Raw genomic sequence first — 23,721 nt, 5'->3', positions numbered from 1 at the left:
ACAGTGATATCTACTTTTGAGATCTGTAAGGAACAAATGTAATATTAACCACAAGTCAGCCATTGCCGCTCTGTCCTTTATAGATCTAGAAGAGCCTGGTAAATCTTCCCAATTCCAGAGGATAAAAATCTAGCATTCTCTCTCTGTTGTGTTTCCCAAAAATCCAATGAGCCTCTGACTTCTGCTTCTGGCTTTTGTATCTCACGTGCTGTCTCTGACCCCAGATCAACAGTCCCACAACACACACGGGATAGTTTTGTCCATGCAAGCATTTATGAATGTAGTCATACGAACATTCTGGTGCCATGACAAGCCCAGTTTTCTACCATCTTGACGGCTGTAGCCCCCACCCAACCCCTGCTCCAGAACAAGGCAAACACACCACCACCTTGATTTTTGCATAGGAGCTTACAGATCACCTTTCAGAGCCCTCAATGGCTCCACTTATACTCTTAAGTAGTCTGTCCAAATATTTCTTCAAATCCAGAGAATTCATATTTGTACAGTATGACCCTGCCTCCTACCATCGCTCATCCTGGTCACAGAGAGGACATATGTTGCAATCAATTTTACTCTCTAAGAATTTGGCCCTAGGACTCCTAAACTCAAGTGAGTCTCTCTTGGGCATCTGAATTGCTCAGGGGTGAAAAGCCAGGTCCGGAGAATCCCTTTTCCAATGCCTGTGATTGCAGGGAAAGCCAGTATGCAGAGAGGGAGAATAATGAGGGCTTTTGGGGGAGCCAAGAGAAAGCAAATCTCAGCCCCAGTGGAGACCAAGAGAGTGAAGATGCTGGTTTGTTGCTGACAGGTTTCCTAAATATAGCTCTCATGAGGTCCAGGACTTAAAACTTCCTCTCTCTTGCCCTTGGGTTCCTTGAAAGATATACTTTGCATCACTTCCCCTTTTTTCACTGAAGTTAGTCTGAATGGGTTTATGCTTTTTGCACCCCCAAAGACCTTTGTCTAAGTCCCGCTTTAGAAAAAAAAGAGGTTGGCCATAAAAACCCTTATGACTCAAGTACTTTGGTGAGAGAGATGTTGGCCAAACTTGCTTTCTCAGATGGTTCTGATGCAGGGAGCTCTTGACCGAGAAGCTCAACTTCTAAGAAGACATCTCAGCTTCATGCCAGGAATTCCCTGAAGAGGGATGGACACTGAAGGCCTAGCTACAATGAGGTGAGGTCTTGTGAGCAGTACCTGACCACTAAGAACCCCCGTCAGCACCTGTAGGTACTTTCTCCTCCACGGCATAAATGTCACCAGCTCTAAGAGCTCATCTTGTCTAATCACTGTCCTGTTGGGACATGGTAAATGGGAACCTTGTCCAAAAGGCATTTGAGCACTAGATTCAGACTTCCAGGACCCCACACGTTGCTGTGGGAGGACCGGGGAAGGCTATTTCTCCTGGAACATGACCTCCTCTCTGCTATTCCAAGCACACAAGCCAAGGCCTGAGACGTCAGAGCTCAGCCAATGTCAAGGGTGAGCAGAAACCAGCATCGGGGCTTTGAGCACCTGTATCACTTGCCCTAAAGCAACTGCAAATTGGAAGGGTTGACATCTTTAAAGTCGCACCAGAAATAAAAAACCAACACACCACCAGTCTCCATCTTGAGCCTAGGCTGACCACATGAAGGGTCTTCTCCAGTAAGCCCACAGAAGTTCTCAGATTTCTTTTCAGCATGTTGCTCCAGGCTTTCGCTTGCAGCCAACTGAGTTGCTATGAGCAATAAAACTTGTCTTCCCTGGCCTATTGTAAAAAGTGTTCAACTGGGAATTAAAAGACCAGATCTAGAAACACTAGTTATCTGTACGGTGATGCTGGCCCGTCTCCCCTGAGCACATTGGCCTCTTCTGTAAAAGAAATGACTCAGGGACCAGTTTGTCCCTAAGATTACTTTGAGCTCTAAGCTCCTATGATCCTAATGGTGGGAAGGTAAACTTCAAATAATAGGTTTAGAGGGTGTAGAAAAGTTTAAACATAGAAAACCTAGAGGGTGTAGAAAAGTTTAAACATAGAAAACCTATGTCCAGTGTTGAAGAGACTCCAAAACAAGTACAATGAGTGGAGGAATACAAAAGAAAGCAGAATCATTGACCAGGAATAAAGAACTTAAAGTCTGTTCACTAGGGTAAGTTGGTCCAAGGGTTATAGGGAAGCAGAAGGAGGAACTTGCATGCCAAGGTCAGACAGCAGGTCCAAGACAACTGGGCACGGGGAGGAGAGGTCTCATTGGGAGTGGGGGTGACAGTGAGATCTGAACACGCTGACAAAGGCCTTGCAGTAAAGAGACCAGATTAAGACTGATTTCTGCAAAGCCTGGGAATCCAGGGGAGATACCAGGAGAGAAACAATAGTTTCATATCTCTAATTGTCTTTCAATTCTTGTGTGGGAAACATAAACAGATGTCCAGTCTTACTTTTACATACTCAGAGCCTGATTGTCTCTGTTCTGTACTGTGCCGATTGCCTGCAAAGTGGTCTCTTTCCCCCAGCTTGCCCCCATCCTCTGCAGTGAAGCTGAAGGAATGACTGTAGATTGCACCATGAACTCTACCTTCCTGCTTGAAACCCCTTCATTCCCTCCTCCTCACCTCTGGCATGACACTCAGGGCCCTTCTGAATAAGCAAATCACCCCACTCCCTTCTAAGAAGCTCACAGGGTCTTCCAACCCATGGTCTCCTTCCCAGGGATCATGTTTCAAGTTCAGGTTTTATGCCAATGCAAATCTAGTTCTGTGTGTACAGCTACTCGGCCTGAGGAAGGGAGCCTACCCCAAAACAGCAGGGCAAAAGCCCATGAACTTAACGTTCTAGAAGGGTCCATTCACTGTAGGAGATCATGTCTTTGGGGGAATTTGAAAGTGAGATGAAGAGAGAGAGGAGGAGACAACGTGCTAATGCCAAGGCACAAAAGCAAGAGTTTGAAGTCATGAGGCAGAAGCCAAGAGTAGGAGAAGCCAGGGGGCAGAGAGAAATGATCTCTAAGCGGGAGTAGACACAGTTGAGCTGGGATTGGTGGTGGAGCTTGGAATTAGGGAGCAGTGCGTATCTGTGTCCAAGGGAACACCTAGGAGGGTTGCTCTTGAGATCCCAGTATGACAATCTCTTGTCTCTCTTCCTAATGGATCCTTAAAACAATCTCCCATTAACTAAAGTAATGTGAATAAATCTCAGCTCCTCACAAACTAAAAAAAAAAAAACAAAAAACCTCATAAAGACAGCTTAACCAACAGGACAACAGATGCTTGCCTCCAGTTTCAATGCTATCTCCCGCTTTAAAAGGCTATCCTCAAAGTTAGACTCTTTTCAAAAAGTTTCTTTTTCAGTAAATTATCTGGGAAAGGCATATGGGCCGAAAATACACAGCTCGGGCATATTGAAAAATGATCGGGACATAGGAATAAAATCTGAATCATGAAAGAACGGCAGCAATGATATGTCAAATGGCAACATTAAAGGGTGGGGGGGGCATAGGTGTTATAGTCAGGATTGCAAGAGGGTAGGTAGCTGAGCCAGAGAGATGGGTGTACGATCAAGATTAAAAAACTGTGAATACTATTCATCTTCAGTTTTGCTGACAGAATGAATATATTTGAAAAGACAGTTCTGGTTGCCTGTCTCTGATTATGGAAACTTTTAGTGGCTTGGTAGCAGGACAAACAATAGCGGATGGCTATTTTCAAAGTGATTTAAGGAGGAATATCAAGAAGGTTAAAAAGGAGATAATGGTCAAAAGGAGAGAAGAGACTGGATAGGAAGACTGAGGGAGAGCTTCCTCAAAGCCCTCGGGGGTAAGGAATTGGGGTGGGAGTGGGAGAACCAAGGGCAACACTCGGCCTGGGCTGACCTAGTTGTGGCCGAGACGGATTTTAGTCACTTGCAAGTAGTTTGCTAAGTGGCCACCTGAGGGCACTGTATTCTCTGCACTCAGAAATCTATTTTTTTTTCCCCATCATGTACATTATCCTCAATTTGCTAAAGGATGAACTTAATATCCTAAAGAAGGGTGCCCATGGAAAATGGGGGCCCACGACAGTCCTTTCTGCCTATCTTTGTTCTTTTACTAGATTAATGTATGAGCAAGACTGACCTTAATTGAAATCCTTGGGTAACTGTAAGGATGAATTAAAATAACCTCATTTAAATCTACTTAGTATTTCGTAGAATGTCAATAAATATTAGCTCCTTCTCATACACATACGTATACAAACATACAAATGTGCCAAATACAGGAACAAGAGAAGGGACATAAGGAGGAATTACACGAGCCCTTTATCTCTCTAAAGGGGGCAGGACTCAGAAGTCCCACAATGAATGTGCAGCTGTGCTAGGAAATCATTGCAGAGAGCAAATTTATGCTGCTCTTTTCATTACATGTTGCAGCTTGTACATAATAGCCAGAGGGAATAGAACACAAACAGCTGGGAAATAAAGATGAAAGCAAAACTGTATCAGCAGGGAGAGACACAGAACCCCCTGAGAACTCGGCAGTGTCATGAAAGGTAATTTGAACAAGGTCACCTGCGTGGAATTCCTCTTCTCTGAGAAAGATCGTTAGACTCCTGCCCATTTCTGACCATCTCCAGCAGAGTCAAGGTGGGGAATGGGATAAATGGTCCCTAGCTTGCAAATTTCTACACTAAATTCTTGTCTATATAATTACATAGAGATGCAGATAAAAGCATGCCTTATTATAAAGATCCAAAACATTATTCGCTGGCTGAAAACAAAGAAATTCTGCTTCAGCACAAGGAGAGCCTGTTGAGGTTCCCCCACAACCTCAGGATTGTAAGGCAGGTTTTGTGGCCTGATGCTGCCCCCTAGTGTCTTTTTATGGTATGGTAACATGAGGAATTAAAAAATAAATAATCCTGAAGCAACCAATGTCTCTTGACCCAGGCCTGATAAAGCAAAAAAAATAAAAATTCTAAAATAAAAGTAAAACCAGGATTTGTACTAAATTCAAAAGTGACTTAAATTTTGCTTCAACATGGACACTGCATCCTTTCAGGGTTCTGAAACACAATGGCATCTAGATTAGTGAGTACTCTTCAAAAATACAGACACCTGCCATTTCCAGCACATTACTGTCAAATGATTACTGCTTCAGTCTGTCTGAGGTAGGATCCAGAAACTTGCATTTCATCAACCCCACCACAGGGCTCTGAAGTGGTAAAGTTGGCTGACCTCACTTTGAGAACTTTGTGGCAGAGACTTTGAGTAGAGTGTAAAGTAAATAGGATAATTTTCCTTTAATTCTTTAAGGGCAAAATGTACATGAAATAAAACCATTAACCAAAATAGGTCACCTTTCATTTTTCCCACATTTAGAGTGTCTGAATTCTACATGACTAGCATGCTAAGAAAACCATACTGTTCAATTCAAAGTGAAGAGTCCCTATAGATGCTCTCCTACACCAATTAGCCCTCCCTAATTCCAGTGGGCATCCAGGTGGGAAGGAGAAAATGACTAGTTGTTTTACTCATCCTTCTGAAATCCCTTAAACATACCTTCCTCTAAAACTCTTCCTGGGGGTGCCTGGGTGGCTCAGTCATTAAGCGTCTGCCTTCAGCTCAGGTCCTGATCCCGGGGTCCTGGGATCAAGCCCCGCATGGGGCTCCCTGCTCTGCAGGAAGCCTGCTTCCCCCCCTCTCACTCTCCCTGCTTGTGTTCCCTCTCTCCCTGTGTCTCTGTCAATAAAATCTTTACAATAAATAAATAAATAAAACTCTTCCTGATGCCACCAGATTCCTTTAAATGCCCTGATTTGGCTCCAGGGAGTCCGGTTCTTCCCTGTCCTGCAAATGCCCCAAGTCAATCTGCTCCATGGGACGGAAAGCTTCTCATGACAGGAACTCTTTCTTCCTTTTCAAACATGCACTCTCCGGGGAGCCTGGGTGGCTCAGTTGGTTAAGCCTTCCTGTCCCAGGATCAGTCCTGCATTGGGCTCCCTGCTCAGCAGGGAGTCTGCTTCTTCCTCTGACCCTCCTGCTCTTGTGCACTCTCTCTCTCGAATAATTTTTTTTTTTTTTAAGAAATGCACTCTCCACTCTTTGCACAGAGTAAATACTCCTTATCTGGCCAATGCCTCTCACCACACACACCAAAAGTTGTTAATGATGGAAGCTAGGCGATGTGTTGCCACATGTCCGTGCTCTCTTCTTAAGCTCCTTCTAGTCGGTGGCACACACGGCAAGTGCGCTTCTTTGAGGTGATCGTTGCCATTGGATCACACATTTAATTTATAAGCCCACGGCTTTGGCTTTTAATTTTTAAGTTTTAATTTTAGGAACTTGCTTCCACTTTCTGGCATAGTCTGATAAATTTGTAAACACATAGGAACTTTATGAGGTACAGGGGGATAGTCATTAGTATAGAATCTCTATTCCCCTGGGAAATTCACTTCAAATTTAAATAGTGGTTTGTTTGTTTTTTTTAAATACAGATGCACTCAGTCAGAAGTCACTGCTTAGTATCTTAATATTACATAAAATGCAATTTTTAACTCGTAGTTTTAGTTTTTGCATCATGGATAAAGCCTTTTTACACTCGAAATCATGAAATACTCAATGTTTTAATTAAAAATCAGCTCTGAGGGTGATGTAGATTGGTAAAAGTCCCCTCCACCACCAGAAAGAAAGCTATACCATGACCTCCTATTACCCTCACTTCTATTTTTTTTTAAAGATTTTTTTATTTATTTGAGAGAGAGAATGAGAGAGAGCACATGAGAGGGGGGAGGGCCAGAGGGAGAAGCAGACTCCCTGCTGAGCAGGGAGCCCGATGTGGGACTCGATCCCGGGACTCCAGGACCATGACCTGAGCCGAAGGCAGTCGCCCAACCAACTGAGCCACCCAGGCGCCCCACCCTCACTTCTATTTTTTAATTGAACAATAAGCAAATATTTACCTCAGGAGACAATGTCCTAATTGTCCAATGAGATAGAACCCAGTGCCTTGCACTACTTCGCTATACCCTCACTGTGAATGTAGGTTTGTGCAGGTCACGTACTTCCACCAACCAGGAACTGCTTCTTTCCCAGCCACTTCAGTGTCCCACACAGGGTCCAGTGTCCAGGGACACTCATTTAGGCTTACTGAGGTCTCCCCCTCCACAAGCAGGACACCATCTTGCTTTAGCTTTGGTGGCTGGCATGGCCAGGACACCGGATGTTTGCTACAATCTCTCCCTTCCGCTTGACAATTACCACCTGAACCCCCTGTGCAAAACAGGGGTACTCACAAAATAGGAAAATACGGAAAATGCACTCCATTCATTTCAGTCAGGGAGAAGAAAGAGAAAGGGCTTTCGCCTTAAACAGCATTTCCTTTGAATTTCATTTTCCCTCCTGAGCTAAGCTATTAGCTGTGTGGACACAAACAGGATCGCTTTGAAGTTAACAAGAGGCCCACTCTGAAAGAAGGAAGACAGGCATTATCACACATTTTATGTGTTGGACACATATAGTCCCGAGATTGTAAATATATTCTGCAGTTACAGGACGTGAAACACTTTTCTTTCTTCTTTCACCTGATTTAGAAAAAGCATTTTTCTCTAGAAAGAATTCTGTTGGATTTTCTCTTTCCATTTCTCTAACTTCCCCATGCATTTACCTTTTGAATCAAAGGAAAAGATCCCATCAATATAAATCAACAGCTCTTATCAAGCAAAAATGTGAGCACAATGATCCCCTCAGGGCACTGGGATGCATCAGGGTAGAGAAGCAATGGAGGGGGGCCTGTGTCAGAACAGGGCTGGGGGCGGGGGGAGCTTGTATTCACTGTGGCAGGTGTTTTATTCCTGGGCAAACCACTCAAAGCTCAGACTTCCTCCATTCGTAATAAAATGCTGATAAAACCTCGTCCAATGCTTATTGCCATGTTAAATGAGATGGGATATATGGATATGTTCTTAGTCAATCACAAAGGCCCATTCAAATAGAAACTTCTGTTATTATCTCCCGTTATTGACATGTTTTCTAAGCATTTGTCTTGCTCACTTGAGAAATCAATAGGGAAGGAAAAAGTCTGTTAAACTTTCTTAGCAGCTGGTGATGGAAGCATTCCGACGTGTGTGTGTGTGTGTGTGTGTGTGTGTGTTGTTGGGGGTGCGGCGAATTCACTGCTGGAGACACAAGGTTATAGGCCAGGCTCAGACCCCTATTGGTCAGAGGCTCTGTAAGTATCCGGAAAACCTCACTAAGGAAAAAAAAAACTAGTAAGCTCTAGAAGAAACTCCTTAGGTATCTAGTTATCTTGACCCCAAATCGATTAAAAACTGTAGGGACTAAAGAAACTTGCAAACAACTTACTCGTCTTTATACTATCAAGACTAAGAACATGTTTTCTCTTTAAATTTTAATCATGCATGCATTCTAGGAGGTTGCATTTTTTGAGCTATTAAAAATACATATGTTTCTGCCACATTAAAGGGGAAGAGAGGCTTGTGTGTTGTATTATTAATCATGTGTTGGAAATGAAATTCTGGTCAGTCTTTGCAAACAGTATATACACACGCTCCAAAACAAAGGATCTGCCATGTGAGTGGAGCCCATGTGTGTTGGTGCCTGTTACTCTGATGCAGTGTGCACTTACTTTTGAGGTCCAAGTTCCTGGCTCCCGCGGTGATTTGTGTTGTGATTTTCGTGTCGATCTTGACAGTGTGGAGATTGCTGGTGTCCCTTGATATCATCACATTGTGCCACTGATTGTCATTGAGAGGTTTATTTGAGCTCCCTTTGATGAGGTTAGCACCATTTCCCAAATCAAACACGTAATGTAAGTACCTGGGAAGAAAGCAAAGGTTGAGAAAGTGCCATCACTTTTTGAATTTTTGATGGGAGTCCAACAAGATATTACAAATGGAGATCTTTTTTTCATGTGGTTCAGTCCTTGCTAGAAGTCGGAGAGTGAGTTGTACAGAGGCTCAGTTAACAAGAAAGAAACAATACGATTTCATCCAGGAGGATTACTCATTGTCTGCATTACAGTAAATAGTGAAAATTATTTTTAACATCATGGCCTACAACCCACTTTACGACATTGGAAGGTCACCTTTCACTACTCATTCCCTATTTCCACCACACCCTTCATCTTTTGCCAGTTTCTTGTACCTGCTCTCCTTTTGTCTTGAATGCCTGTTTCTTATATTGGAAATGTGCTCTCAGCCTTCAAGACTCAGCTCTGATACCCACTCCCTGCCTCATACATTTTCCTCATTTCCCTAAAGACTCTCCTGAACCTCTCCTGAAATGTGCTCTCAGCCTTCAAGACTCAGCTCTGATACCCACTCCCTGCCTCATACATTTTCCTTATTTCCCTAAAGACTCTCCTGAACCTTTGCACATGATCATCTGAGGCAACTTTTCATAAGGCTTTTCTGTTATATTTATGTGTTCACCTGTTTTAGTGCCTGGTACATTCTCTAGCCCACTGCAGCTACGCTATGATATTGGCTGATTGAATGAATGAGTACCCAAATCAATTAAAAGACATCACATTTTCCTCACTGTTTCAGTGAAATTTTACAAAAAATCTTTCCTTCTAAATTCTTCAAGGAATTCTGACACAGAATTAAGTTTGAGTTAATGGGATTTTGTGGAAGTAATCTGATTACTTAATATTAGATAATTAGCATGCATTTCTATACATTTGTAGAAACTCTTTTGTAGAATTATAGTGTGCATAGTAAGGAAACCCACATTTGAAGTGTACGATTCATGGAAGGCTTATCATTATTACAACTCGGTATTATTTGTACCTTGTACATGAAAATGTAGGTATAGAAGACTCTACTGATTTCCTATTAACTTTTAAGATATCTTCATAAGACAAGACGTGATCTAAGCAAATAGATTATTTAAGCCATTCCCCCACACCCCTGCCCACTACCTTAGAAGCCAACACATCTATTTAATGTCTATTTTTGGGTATCGAAGTCCATTTTGCAAATTTTTATTTATTTGTCATTGAACTGACATATACTCACCCTTTAACTAATTCAACCACAATAAAGTCATTTCCATCCCCACTATTATATAGAATTAGTCCATCTAGGGATGTTGTCTTGAACTGGAAAAAAAGATGCATAGAAGTGTAGGCTTGCAGCGTAGCTAAGGCAACGTAACTCGATTTGGTCTTGAAGGTGACAGGGTCTGCTATGATGTTCCTGAAGCCAAACCTGGCATTGAGCTCGCAGTAATCTATGTCACCATTTTTACACAAGTCAATGTATGCCATTCCATTAAATGTCAGGCTCTGCAGGTGTCCAATGAAGTTGGAGGGGACAGAAGACAGATACCGGCGTTCCGTGATGATGCCAGTCTCTATGTTATGAAACTCCAGCCTTGTGTGATCGCCTGCCATTTGCCCTGAAAGGCAAGATAATGTATTATTATTATTTTTTTGTATCTGAAAGAAACGCCCAACTGTAGACTTCCATGACAGTATCACATTTTAAAATACAAGGATTCAAATACCCTTTGACATTCAGTTACATATAGTAAAAATATGGCAATGATATTACAGGCTGGATACTTAGTGAAACTTTCTTAGGTCAGGTTTTAATCTCTGTCCAAATTATAGCCTTAACAAAAACCACCTTCGGTAGGCAAAGTTACAGAATTTTTAAAGTAGAAGAAACAAAGGAAGCAAGAAATAGAGAAAAAAGAGAGGAAGGAAGGGAAAGAGGGAGGGAGAGAAAGGAAAAGAAAAAGGAGGGAAGGGAAAGAAGAAAGAAGGGGGGGAGGAAAGAAAAGAGAGGGAGGAATTAAGGGCAATGATTGTCCAAAATCATTTTATTAGAAAGTGATACATCTCAGCTTGGTAAGGATGTATTTTTTTTTTTTTAAGATTTTATTTATTCATTTGAGACATAGAGATACACAGAGAGAGAGAGAGAGAGAGAGAGAGGGAGAGAGATTGAGCATGAGCAGGGGGAGAGGCAGAGGGAGAAGCAGGCTTCCCACTGAGCAGGGAGCCTGATGTGGGGCTCGATCCCAGAACCCTGGGATCATGACCTGAGCCGAAGGCAGATGCTTAACCATCTGAGCCACCCAGGCGCCCTGGATGTGCTTTTCTTTATAAAGAAATGCTCTTCAAGGGGGAAAAAAAAAAAATGATTGTATATTTTCCTATACTCAGTAGATAAAATGAAGGGCTCATCACTATTCTTCCAACAATGAACCATGAAAATGTGTCCGAAGTTAAATATGCACTTTTCATCTTCCCTTTTCTGAGCTAAACAATTCCCACAGTCTTTGCTAGAAGACTCCCAGCCACTGCAGAGTTTCTGTTGATCTCTTCTGAACCCAGGCCATTTTCCTTGCACTTACGTTTTGGATACCTAAAGTGAGTCCCCTCTACTATATCAAGGCATGCCCAATTTTGAAAATATGAGTAAAATTAACTCACATTACCATAAGGCACAATTTTTTAAAACACCCTTGTAGGAAGTTTGGTTGCAGATTTATTTATTGATTGACTTTTCAACTCAGTCCCCATGCCTCTGCATACCACCAAATTACTCTGTCAACCCCAGGAAAGCCCAACCTAATCCCACCTTTACCTCTAAGGTGATTATTGTAACCTACCTATACTGTTGAAGGTAAAATATACAAAGATATGAAGCTGTTTCTCAGTGTACAACATAAAGCGCTCTTATCATTGCTAGTGATTCGCTCCCAGCATCTTGCTCTTGTCTAATTAAACTGTCATTTGCTTTCTTCTGAAACTCAAAAAGGTCATTAAATTACAATCAAGTTCTTCCAGGTGCTAGCTTCACTACTCAATTTGGCATAATTGGAAAATTTATCAAGCTTGCCCTATCCCATCATCCATAATATTAATGAAAATATTAATTAGAGCCAATCCCAGGATCAGCCCCTGAGAAAACGTACTGAACCTTCCCAGGTGTAATGAAGATCGAACAACCATCTCCGTGGGCATCCCTCGACCAGTATGACAGATTTCCATTTCCTTAGTCAAGACAGTAAAATATTAAGTGGCATTTTGAGGAAATGCTAGTAAATGAAACATAAAAGGTCTACTTTTTCTCGTGTAAGAAAAACTGTCTACATACATAATTGATTTTGATGCTTATAAACTCATTGGTGTAAAAAACTTTCCCCTGAGCTGTACTTAATTCTGCTTAATTTCCACACCTCTTTACTAGTCCTTGATCCTGGTAACAGCATTCCTGCCATCCCTTGACATGTTCTCTTTTCAGCTATTATTTTTTTTTTTTTCTGATTCTGTCTCTGCAAATTTTTTTTAATACAAAAAATATGACCGTAAATAATTGTCTCTCCTCCTCCTTCCTCCCCACGATGCCTTCTTGTCTGTCTGATGTAAAAATATTATTAAATCCCTAGCATTTCTGGTTTCTTGTATGACATCATTTTTCTCTCCTTCTTCAGTTCTTTTGTTCAATGACCTCAATACTATTCTGTGGGGAATTACCTCGTTGTTAGCAAATACAAGGAGCCTTTAAGAATTTTCAAGTATCACACCAGAAACATTGAATTAATAAGCTATATAAAAGGAAGAATATAAAAAACTGAAAAAATCATTTGGGCTTTTATACTTCCTTGTGTTTTTTATCTTTTTCATTATATTAAAATCTGAGCCTTAACTCAATGAACCCACCTCCAAGCCTGAAACTCTTTTTTTTTTCTTAGAAGCTCCATTAGTGAACCAACAGATAATAAGGAAATGCCACCCCCAACCCAGCCCCCCTAAATTTCAAATACTTAAAATTAAATACTATCTCCAACTGTCAAGTTCTTGATAGCTCTGAAATGGGGAAACACGTTTTGTTTAGCAGGACCGACAAGTTCAGTGATAAAAATAACAAGTGATGTCTGTTTTCTTTTCTCAAAGGAATAGAATACGTATGCAGAGCATAAATAATAAAAAGATAGTAAAACAGTTTGGGAACAACCATGGCCCAGTTACAAGAAAAATCATTATGGCCCATGTTCAAGACTCTATTCTTTCTTTAATAAGCACATATAAATCACATTGACAGTAATGGCAGATATGCTTGCTCGTGAGGGAGAATTAGCACGTAAAAGCCATTATCCACTGACTAGGAAGATATTAACTGCTGCCTTCTAAACATTCTTTTTTTCCCCCTCAGAATTTACTCCAGAGTTTAATCCCCTGGCAGTAATTGTAGCCACCTCTACCATTAGACATATATATTGATTATGAAAAAATAAAGGACATTAAAGGAGATTTTTTTAAGGTTCTAAGCATTTAAAAATGTAGTGTCTTGGGGCGCCTGGGTGGCTCAGTTGGTTAAGCGACTGCCTTAGGCTCAGGTCATGATCCTGGAGTCCCGGGATCGAGTCCTGCATCGGGCTCCCTGCTCGGCAGGGAGTCTGCCTCTCTCTCTGACCCTCCTCCCTCTCATGCTCTCTGTCTCTCATTCTCTCTGTCTCAAAAAAAAAAAAAAAAAAAAAAATCTTAAATAAAAAAAATGTAGTGTCTTCTCCAGAGATGGAGTGAAAAGAGAATCTCAAGTTAGCAAAATGCCTCTGATCCAAGGGTATGGGAATCCCAGATTGACAATCTCCAATGAGAAACAACTACTGGACAGTGTGTCTGCACAGAAATCTTACCATGTAAATCAAATCTTTGTACCCAAGCAGATAACACTATCACCTATTGTATGTTTAGTCTTGCTCAGAGTCGGGCTAAATTTCGGCTGCAGAACAAAATAACCCCCAGCCCTACATCAACTTGTTAATTCACTTAAAGTTACTGAGTGTGGGGGCGCCTGGGTGGCTCAGTTGGTTAAGCGACTGCCTTCGGCTCAGGTCATGATCCTGGAGTCCCTGGATCGAGTCCCGCATTGGGCTCCCTGCTCGGCGGGGAGTCTGCTTCTCCCTCTGACCCTCCCCGTCTCATGCTCTCTCTATCTCATTCTCTCTCTCAAATAAATAAATAAAATCTTTAAAAAAAAAAAAAAAGTTACTGAGTGTGTGGTGTGCATATGTATGTGTGTCAGGTGTTGTTAGGTAATGAAGAAATAGTATAGTGAGGAGCAGACTTGGCTCCTGTATTCATAAAACTCATGGATTATTGGGGAAAGGCATACAAAAAGAGGTAAGGAAATAATAAAATATATAATGCAAAATTAAAAAAAAAAACTTGCAATGAATTTGATAATCAGGGAGTTGTGTCAGTAAGTATGGAATGGGGGGCCTGAGTTAATATTTAAGTTAAATTTGAAGGATTAAAAAGAGAAAGACATGCTGGAGAAGCAAAATGGGGAGGTGGATTCCAGGAAGGGGAAACAGATGAACACAGGCTGAGGTGAAAAAAAGCTAGACAGTGTGGCTGGAGACTCAGGATAAGTGAAATTAGTGGCTCATGGGAAATGGGAAGGAAAGGCACGGGCCAGATAATCACGCACAGCACCTCCTGATTACATTCGTCGGCACCAGAGGGTTTTAGGCAGGCAAAAGCCACAAATCAGAGAGAGAAAGAGAAAAAAAGAGAGAGAGAGAGAGAGAGAGAGAGTGTGTGTGTGTGTGTGTGTGTGTGTCTCAATCTCTCTGATGTATGTATAGTAAATTGGAGACAATTTGAAGTAGGATAGTTATAGTAGAAATGGAAGAAAAAGACACAAAATGAGATAATTTTGCAGATATAATCTACAGGATTTAACAATAATGTATAGATGATGGACAGGAGGGAAACTGTAAGTGGAAAGAGTTAGGGGGTCCCCAGCAAAAGAAAAATGAGACACAGCTTTCATGACACTAGAGAGAAGTCGTTTTAGCTCTATTTGTCCAAACACACTCTCAGCAGAAATTCCTAGGAGGTGTAAGAATTTCAAAGAAATGCAAAAGCGTCCATAGTTAAGGATATCAAGGGGAAAAGAAAGGAATGCAAAAACTAATGGTCTCTCCCAGGCCTGGAAATAGCCTAACCATATCAGAGACAATAAATCAGTGGTAAAAACTTGCAGTGCTATTTCAAAGGTAAGCAAGACCCTGCATTCCTGACCTGAGATAAAGGCCCGAGACGCTATCCAGTTTATACCGATTCTGGAGCCTACCCAGAGCCCCTTCCCTTGTCCAACAGTTACCTCTGCTTCATTATAATGTTACAGTCTCCGCCCAGGGACGAGCACAAGCTTCATTACCATAATTTACCATGCAGGTATAGGTATGCTTTCTACGTACACCTGAGCAAGCCTTTACCTGGGACGACAAAGTTCTCCTTTTGGAATATGCTTCCTAACCGTAAAAAAAAAAAGAACACCTCTCCTTGTGTAGGGAGTCACAGGCTTGGAAATTGTTCCTCGTCATCTCCTTATTTGCTGCAAATACAGTTTGCTTTGTGGGACAACTCCACCTGGTGTCGTCACCATCTGTAAGTCTCCAAGGAGTAAACTCAGGTTAGCTCCATTACAGGGTGATGATGCCCAGCCTGCTGACTTGAGTAACTGCACGTATGCTAAATGTTGTTCAACAAAAGACACACTAACATACACACATGTATAAAACACATAGTTCAGAATTTTTAGAGAGACTAAGTGATGAGTTGAAACCCAAGAAATCCCTACTTAGGGATCCCATATAGCCTGTAGAACCCTTTTCTGTCCAAGGCCTAGGGAATCCCTTCCTTAAGTTTCTTTCATGTCTCATGACCCTAGGTGAGATGCAGACATTCCCAAGAATGAATGGCCTGTGTATGCACTGTGCTGTGTTTTAACACAGGCTTAAAAGTACATTTAACTCTAATTTAAAGATGAGGTCAAATGTAGGAAGAAATGCATGAAGAGTATCTAGTGCTTTCCTTTAAATATTTTCCTCTTTAGTGATTCCTGACTTGCTATAAAATTCAATTTAAAAAAACACAAAAAACAAAAAACAAAAACAAAAAAAAAAATTAAAAAAACCCATTGCTTCCCTGATTCATGGTTGGCTTTGAGTGAAGGTGACTGGAGTGTTTGGAAAAAAAATTCCATTTCTAAATTTAAGCCTCAGTGGCAAGTTTGCATTGCCCACGTTAGAAACTTTTTCCATGCTCTATAAATCAAAGCTTTTTTATTCTTATGAATTGCTGGCTTTTGTGAGATCTCTCACAAAACATAATACCCCAAATATGAATCACCTTGATGAAAATTCACCAATTAAAGGTAAATTGATGTGAAAATAAAACTGTCTTTAGCTCTGTGCAGCGAGATGCTGGGAGCTGGGGGGAAAGAAAAAAGTGAGGTGGAGTATGGGGGGGGAAATGCATAATTTGGGTGAATCATCAATATTTACTTGGTTTATACTCCCATTTGTCTTTAAACTCTGAGAAAGACCATGTTGGTTTTTACTACTAAAAAAAAAAAAAATCAACTCCTACAGAGCAGAGGATAAAATCAAATTTCTGCTCTAAAGCCTTGGGCAATTTTGAGAAAGAGTAAATGGCAAGCTAATTTACTGAAATACTAGTATATATTTTGTTCTTCCTTCATTTTTAAAACACTAGCCAAGTATTTTGCCTCAAAGGGTTTTTCTTGGCAGGAAGAAGTGGAAGCTCCTGGAAAACAATGCCTTTTCCAGTCTTTTGCGAGGGCCAGGTTTACAAGGTTTCTCTAGAAAGGAAAAAAAAAAAAAAAGAAATAAGAAAGAAAGAAAGAAAGAAAAGAAAAGAAAAGAAAAGGAGAGAACAGAATGCATTGAGGGCTGACAGAGACAATAGGATTACCACTTATTAGGAGAATTTTGGTGGGATTTAGAAGTGCTGAGTTCCAGCATCCTGCTTTCTGCTCAGGGTCAAGGGTTCAGAGAGAATCGGTGAGGTACACACAGGGAGACTGGACCTGGACCACAGCCCACAGATCCTGGCAGGAGTCGGCAAAGACCCAGTCTCCCACTTAGGACAGGACCAACACGGTTCTTGCAATTCAAAGGACAAACTTGGAAAAGGGTTTTTGGTGAGACCAAGTGCAGAGAAAAGTCAAAAGGAGGCTCTGCCCGATCCAAGGTGGGGAGTAGGGAGTGGGGGCAACGATGACTATGATTAAATATCCTGTAAATCCAGAAGAAATGCCTAAGGCCTTTCTGATTTAAATTGTGCTGACATAAAGACAATTAAGAAATGTTCCATTTCTTGCACACCTGAGTTGGTGGACCAAGACTCATAATTTTAATAATATATGCTGAACAAAAACCTGCTAAACAAATGCCTTAGGATATATTTGTCTTCCAAAGTTGGGAATTCTAAAAAGGATTCCTTTTCTTTCAGATCATAAGCCAAACTTCATCAATGGCCTGGGAATTCCTAATGAAGTCTTAGGTGCCAGAGTCCCAGTATGAATCAGCCAAGGAGATATGAGTAACTTTGCCACAAAGAGCTAGTCCATGCTCAGGAACAACACTACAGAAACTGGTGATCGTAGCTTAGGAAGGATTCCTCAACAGAGTCAATTCTCTTGGGAGTTCCCCATTGAATAGGTCACTCATTTGTTGCAAACTAAGTAAGTATCTGTTAATTGTTTCCTAACATTATGATTGCTGGTGGTAGATAAATGCATGGCCATTTAAGTAAACAAAGGAATGATGTATTCACTGAAAGGTGAAAGTTGAAGAAGGCAATTCACTGAGGTAGAACATAGCCGTTCACTTAGAACCTTAATAGGAATCTATGCAACTGAAAATATATATCTTGAATTTTCTAGGAAAATTAGATGGCAATTCATTTAGGGGCCATTTCTAGAATTTTCTATGTTACACCGATCATATTCACACTCTGTTCATTCATCACTTCTTAATTCAAAATGTGTTGCACTGATTTTAAAAGCATGCTAATGTATGTACTTCCAAGTGTAAGTATATATGAATGGGAAGGAAAAATTAAATTGAAATAAATTAATTGTATTTCAAATGAACACTGTAACTACACTAAAAGAAAGGAAGGTAGGAAGAAAATTTAAAAAAAAAGGGAGGGAGAGAAGGAAGGAAGAAAACAAACCAAGTTATCATCCAAGTTACTTATAAACTCAGCATTTGATTTTATCTGTTAAGTCTTAGGCATTGGGGAATAAGAATCACCCACTAATCCTGAATTTTTTTTTAGTTGATTCATTACTTGTAGTAGTATGGGCAATTTCAAGTAATCCTGAAACTATTTTAGATTCATTGTTGGATGTAGCACGTGAGTAACTGACATCACTGGGAGCAAGGATCCCACCATAGAAGAAGGAACATGGAAACACAGAATGTGGGAAGTGAAGAAACAATGAGGTCGGGATGGAGGTACCACTGTGAACTCATATTTTCTAAAATATGCGTATATGCATGTCTATGTGCACATGTATTTTTTTGTAGATTAGCATCCACTGTTTGGATGATTTGGGTTTTATCAAAAGGAGTAGAAATAAGCAGTTAGTACCTAAGGTCATGCGCAATGTTGTGAACACATAGCAGCCGGCAACAAGGACAGGTGAAAACCACAGAGGAACATTCTTCAGTTCAGTGTGTATATTTATATATATATGCAGGTACGTGTAGATACTTGAATATATTTCCTATCTTTGCCTGCTGAAAGGATCAGGAAACAAATATACTTGAGGAGCATTGAGCACACCAACCACCCAGATCTTGGTCTATAATATCAGTCGTGATTAAATGAAGACTGAAGGGCTGATTCCAGGGCTTGGGTAAGGTAGGTATAAGCTGGGCCTGGAATGTCCTGTCACGGCAGAAAGTAAGGAAGGGCAAAAACAAACAAACAAAAACAAAAAAACCCCTGAAAATGCTGGGGTGGGGCATGTCACAATATGACAAAGACCAACTTCATGGGATTCACACTGGCCCAAAATAATTTAGTAAAGTAATTATAAACTGTTTGAAAAACAGAAACTCGTGGGTCCATACCAATAAGGAAGAAATAAAGAAAGGAAGGATGAGTGGAAGGAAAGGAGAGAGAAAAGGAAGGGAGAAAGGAAAATGAAAGGAAAAAAAGGAAAACAAGGAAAAGGAAAAAAGAAATACCGGAGGTGGAAAATAATCACTTCGTAACTACCGCAGGGAAGACTGGATCAGGAGAAAATCTTCAATGGATGCTAAATCTAGGGTGAACCTCTGATGAGGCACAGGCTATTTTCATGGTCTTAACGTCTCTCCACAGACAGTTTATTAGTGGCAAGGGAGAAAACCTACCCTTCATGCAGTGGAGAAACTGGACAGAGTGTTGACCCATCACCGGTCAAGGACAGGGACGTCCTGTGCCTTCAGATGGGACACTGGAAGGAGGCCACAATGACACCTATGTAATATTCCACCCCCAAATGCAAAACCCGACTTTAATCATGAGAAAACATCAAACACAAAATGAGTGACTCTGCAGTGACAAAAGGTGGGAGGTTTATAGATTTCAAAAATGTCAATGTCATGGCAGACAAAAAAAAAAGTTGATGGAAATTTTTCAGATGAAAGAAGGCTAAAGAGACCTGAAAACTATATGCAGTGTCTGACCCCAGGCTGCACACTGTGCTGGAAGGGAAATGTTATAAAAGACAACACTGGGTCAACCGACTAAATTGGAGTATGGAGGACAGAACGGATAAAATATATTGCATCCAAGCAACATTTACTGAAGTTGGTAACTCTTTGTTATGTAGGGAATATCATTATTTTTAGAAAATGCACACTGAAGTAGTTAGGGGTAAATAGCCATTTTGTATTTAGTTTTTGCTCAACTGGTTATGGAAAAAAAAAAAAAGGAGAGAGAAAGTGAAAATGTCAAAGAAAATGGGATACAATGTTCACAAGAGTAAAGTGTTCTTTGTACTGTTTTTATTTTTTTAATTTCTTAATTTTTTAGAAGATTTTATTTACTTATTTGAGAGAGAGAGAGTGCGAGCATGAGTGGGGGTAGGGGCAGGGGAGAAGGACAAGCAGACTCCTCACTTAGTGTGGAGCACAAAGCGAGGCTCAATCCCACAACCCTGAGATCATGACCTGAATCAAAACCAAGAGTTGGTCGCTCAACTGACTGAGCAACCCAGGTGCCCTAGTACAGTATTTATTTTTGAATATTTTTTTTTTGTAAATTTGAAATTATTTCTAAATAAAATTTAACAAAATGTGTTACACCATACTTTTGTTTCTATCCTTTCTTCATCCGCTGTAGTTCAGGACTTACGACTCTACATCCTGAAGCAATCTAATACACTGACACAGGATTTATTTTGCTCAAAAAATATTCTCTCAGCTTACTCTCAAGCTTTCCAGTTGCCTGAAGGTCCGTGAAAAATAAACACCTTCGTTGAGAGCATTGACCCATTTGCCCTAAAAGGCCATTCTAGCCCTGTCAACTACCATATGGATGCATGAAGCAAAACAAAACTATGTCCCCTGAACATTAGTCTGTGTAGCCCCATCAGAACCATTCTGCCCTGTATGAATGCTCCCCCACATAGTTTTATCATCTGCATCACCCTCTCTTTAAAGCCTAGTTCTAGTGTAATCTTTAATTAATTTTAAGATTAATTTAATCTCTCTCTCACCTCTCTGTCATTTCTTTCTCTCTTGTCTCTCCTCCCTCTCCTGTGCTTCCCACACCCCTTACTTTGTCTCTTTCTCTCACTCTCTGTGAGGTTCATTTGCTTGACTGATTCTGAGTGTCCATAATGACTGTTCGGCATATTCTACAGGAATAAGTACTTGTCTTCGAATTATACACTCATTAGGATATTAATGAATATAAAGCAATGGACCATGAGTCAAAAAACAAATCAACAACAACAACAATATAAACAAGCCTAGGTCCTCTTCTAAGTTCTGACAACAGTGGCATTTCAAAGAAATGTTGTTAGTGGCAAGGGAGAACCCCTTTGAACCTCAGTTTCATCATCTGTAAAGTGAGGATGCATATGTCCTGTCCATTTCATTGCGCTGTGTGAGATTTAAGACACACTTAGGGACTGACGAATGTTCCTGTAGTTTTCACATGTCCTTCTCCCCGGGAGCTATGTATTCAAAATCTCTTGAACATGACCTTTGACACTAACTCCTCATTTCTACTCCTTTTGATAAAACTCAAATCGTCCAAATGATGGATGCTACTCTACAAAAACGATTCATTCCTCTTCTAAGGACCATCCTTGACCAAAACTAGCTGAACTTCAGTTGATACTCCTGCCAAAGCCCAGCAAAAATTCTGCTTTCCTTTCCTAAGTTCACACTGTTCCTTAGAGCCTTCTCATGTTCGGCAATTTTGAATAAGGGCTTATGCTAACAGCTTTCTGGTTGATTTTCTTTCTCAGAAAACAAGATGATATAACATAGTAGTGGTTTCTAAATGCTAATCTATGAACCGGCTGCATGAGAGTCCCCTCTGAAGAGATTTTCAACAAACAAATAAAAAAAACCCCAAAACCTAAAACAAAACAACAACAACAAAATGAAAAGAACAACAGTTCCTGGGCTCTTCCTGGACTTTCCCTGATGTCAGGCCAGGAACTGGTCCTTTTAAAGCTCTTCAGGTGATTCTGAAATAAAGCTGCACCTACATATAGAAAAAAGTTCTGGAAAGCCATTAAGGGCTATTGAAATGTAAGATAGTAAAGACAGCTAGAAGTTGGTAGTTTGGTTCATTTGAACTCAGAAATGATTCTCTCGAAAGTTAAAATCCCACACATGCTATTTCCACATTGACAGAATCAACTGATCTCTGATCATGGGAACCCCTTAGGACTGAATGTAGGACACACTTCCCTGCTTCACAAGGACTTTCTTGTACATTGTTCCAAAATAATTAATAATTTTAGAGATGTTCCCTAAAAAAAGAAAAGAGTTAATATCCCAGTGGGTCATGTGCTTGGAGTTATTTTCAGCAGAGAGAACAAAGGTGCACCAATTCCTCTTTCATTCGGTTTCCCTAAGTCCCTGGGGGGTGGACTTTTATACAGTTCACCTCAGTGAGGAATCTACATATCAGGGATTGAACATGACATCTTTAATATTAGAGTTTAACCAACTGAGGTAAATGGCCAGACTTCTAATGCTAAAGTGGTTCATCCGACAGAATGCCAGCATATCTATCAGTTTCCCGACACTAAAAAGTATAACTTGTGGCTGTTCATTGCCAAAATATATAAAAAAAACAAAGAAATTGAACAGAAATTGGCATGTAAACAATGACTTCAATATTTTATGAGGCCCTAAGATATTTATCAAGCCACAACACTGAAATATGTAACATCTTCTTAAATTACAGGAAAGAACATGACCTGAAAGTATTGCTCATTTGAGAGAAAAAACATTTAACATGCTGCTTATTAAATGTCACTGTTGCTGGAAAAATTGGAACGAGAAAATGAACTGTGTGTATCGGCGTCAAGTTGTGTAGTTGGTTTTCATAGTCACCTGTAAGAAATGGGAAGGACTAAAGCTTCAGCAAAAGAAAAAGCAATGGAAACGGGGATTTACCTGTCATGGCCTGTTGGTCATCCACGGTTAACTTCAAACTTTTTCCTCGACGGACCACACGGACTGTGTGCCATTCGTTATCATTGAGGTTATAGCCGGCAAAAAGGGTCTCGGGACCTTTGCCTGTAGAATATGCCAAACAGTCATTATGGACACTCAGAATCAGTCAAGCAAATGAACCTCACAGAGAGTGAGAGAAAGAGACAAAGTAAGGGGTGTGGGAAGCACAGGAGAGGGAGGAGAGACAAGAGAGAAAGAAATGAGAGAGAGGTGAGAGAGAGAGAAGAGACTGGCTGGATCAATTTTCAAGCCCATTAGAGTCAGAGCAAGCAAGGAAAATGACAAGTTAACAGACATTCAGGTGTGACACTTTGAGAAGAATCTTTAACATTATGCATTGATCAGACAAGTGAATGAACCTTGTTGTCATAAATAGGCACAGTCAATATAGCATCGGGAAGCCTCCCAAATTTACACACACTTGCTTGTTGTTGTTGTTGTTGTTGTTGTTGTTTTTCCCAGGGAATTCTCTGATCTTTGCAGTTACGGCTTTCTTATTAATGAAGCAGATAGCAGTGTTGTAGCCTCTGACTTCTGGGAGAGAGCCGACCATAAGTAATTAGCTAAGCATCTTCAGCCAGAGCAACTAGCCGATTAGATTCTGGTGAGGAGACTGCACTGGGCGGGGTTGTGTGATGGCTACTCTTGACTCTTACATCACGTACCTCCAATGTTCCTCAAATTCTTAAGTTTATGGAATGTCGTATCTAAAAACTAAGTCTAGTGGAGTGGGTTTAGATAAAAGTATTGACTCGTAGGAAATGAAAAAAAAAAGGTTACAGCCAATTAAGGTCTAAGTGTTGGGTGGGAAGGAAGAAAGAAAAGTGAGATTGAACAGCACTAGAGGGCAGGAATTCCCAGCTGAGAACCAAAAGAAAAAAGGCAAGAAATGTAACCACCTGGGAAAGGAGCTGCCAGTGAATCTATGTAAATCCATACAAATGGATTTACATTGGCTTGGAACAGACAAATCATTTCAGAAAGTTGTTTTGTGGAAATTACTGAAATGACAAAGTTAGACAAACATCCCTATTCCACGTAAAAACAAAGCAAGGGAAAAAAAAAACTTTAATATGCCTGGAAATTTTTTAATTAAAAAAGTATTTCCACTAATCTGACACTATGATTCACAGAGAAAAAGTAATGAGACGTTTTTAAAGATACATTATTTGGGGATGGATTTTCCCCCTGTTTTCCAACTACTGAAATGTGTT

The 23,721-nt window shown here is 40.6% G+C and overlaps 1 protein-coding gene across 12 annotated transcripts in view; it reads right to left on the bottom strand.

The window, feature by feature from the left end:
- NRXN1 (neurexin 1) overlaps nucleotides 1–23,721 on the bottom strand; it is a 1,139,755-nt gene that overhangs the window by 566,566 nt on the left and 549,468 nt on the right. For all 12 annotated transcript variants that reach the window (XM_035001585.1, XM_035001587.1, XM_035001593.1 and 9 more), the window contains 3 exons: nucleotides 22,448–22,570; nucleotides 9,994–10,375; nucleotides 8,601–8,791 (listed from right to left, as the gene is read on the bottom strand). In XM_035001585.1, coding sequence (XP_034857476.1) covers nucleotides 8,601–8,791; nucleotides 9,994–10,375; nucleotides 22,448–22,570 — 696 coding nt within the window. The remainder of the gene's footprint in view (nucleotides 1–8,600; nucleotides 8,792–9,993; nucleotides 10,376–22,447; nucleotides 22,571–23,721) is intronic.

Source organism: Mirounga leonina, unplaced genomic scaffold (genome assembly GCF_011800145.1).
Source record: "Mirounga leonina isolate KUSES-001 unplaced genomic scaffold, KU_Mleo_1.0 Mir_125, whole genome shotgun sequence".
Lineage (NCBI taxonomy): Eukaryota > Metazoa > Chordata > Mammalia > Carnivora > Phocidae > Mirounga > Mirounga leonina.
Note: the sequence above shows the minus strand (reverse complement) of the source record. Positions and strands in the feature narration are given on the sequence as shown.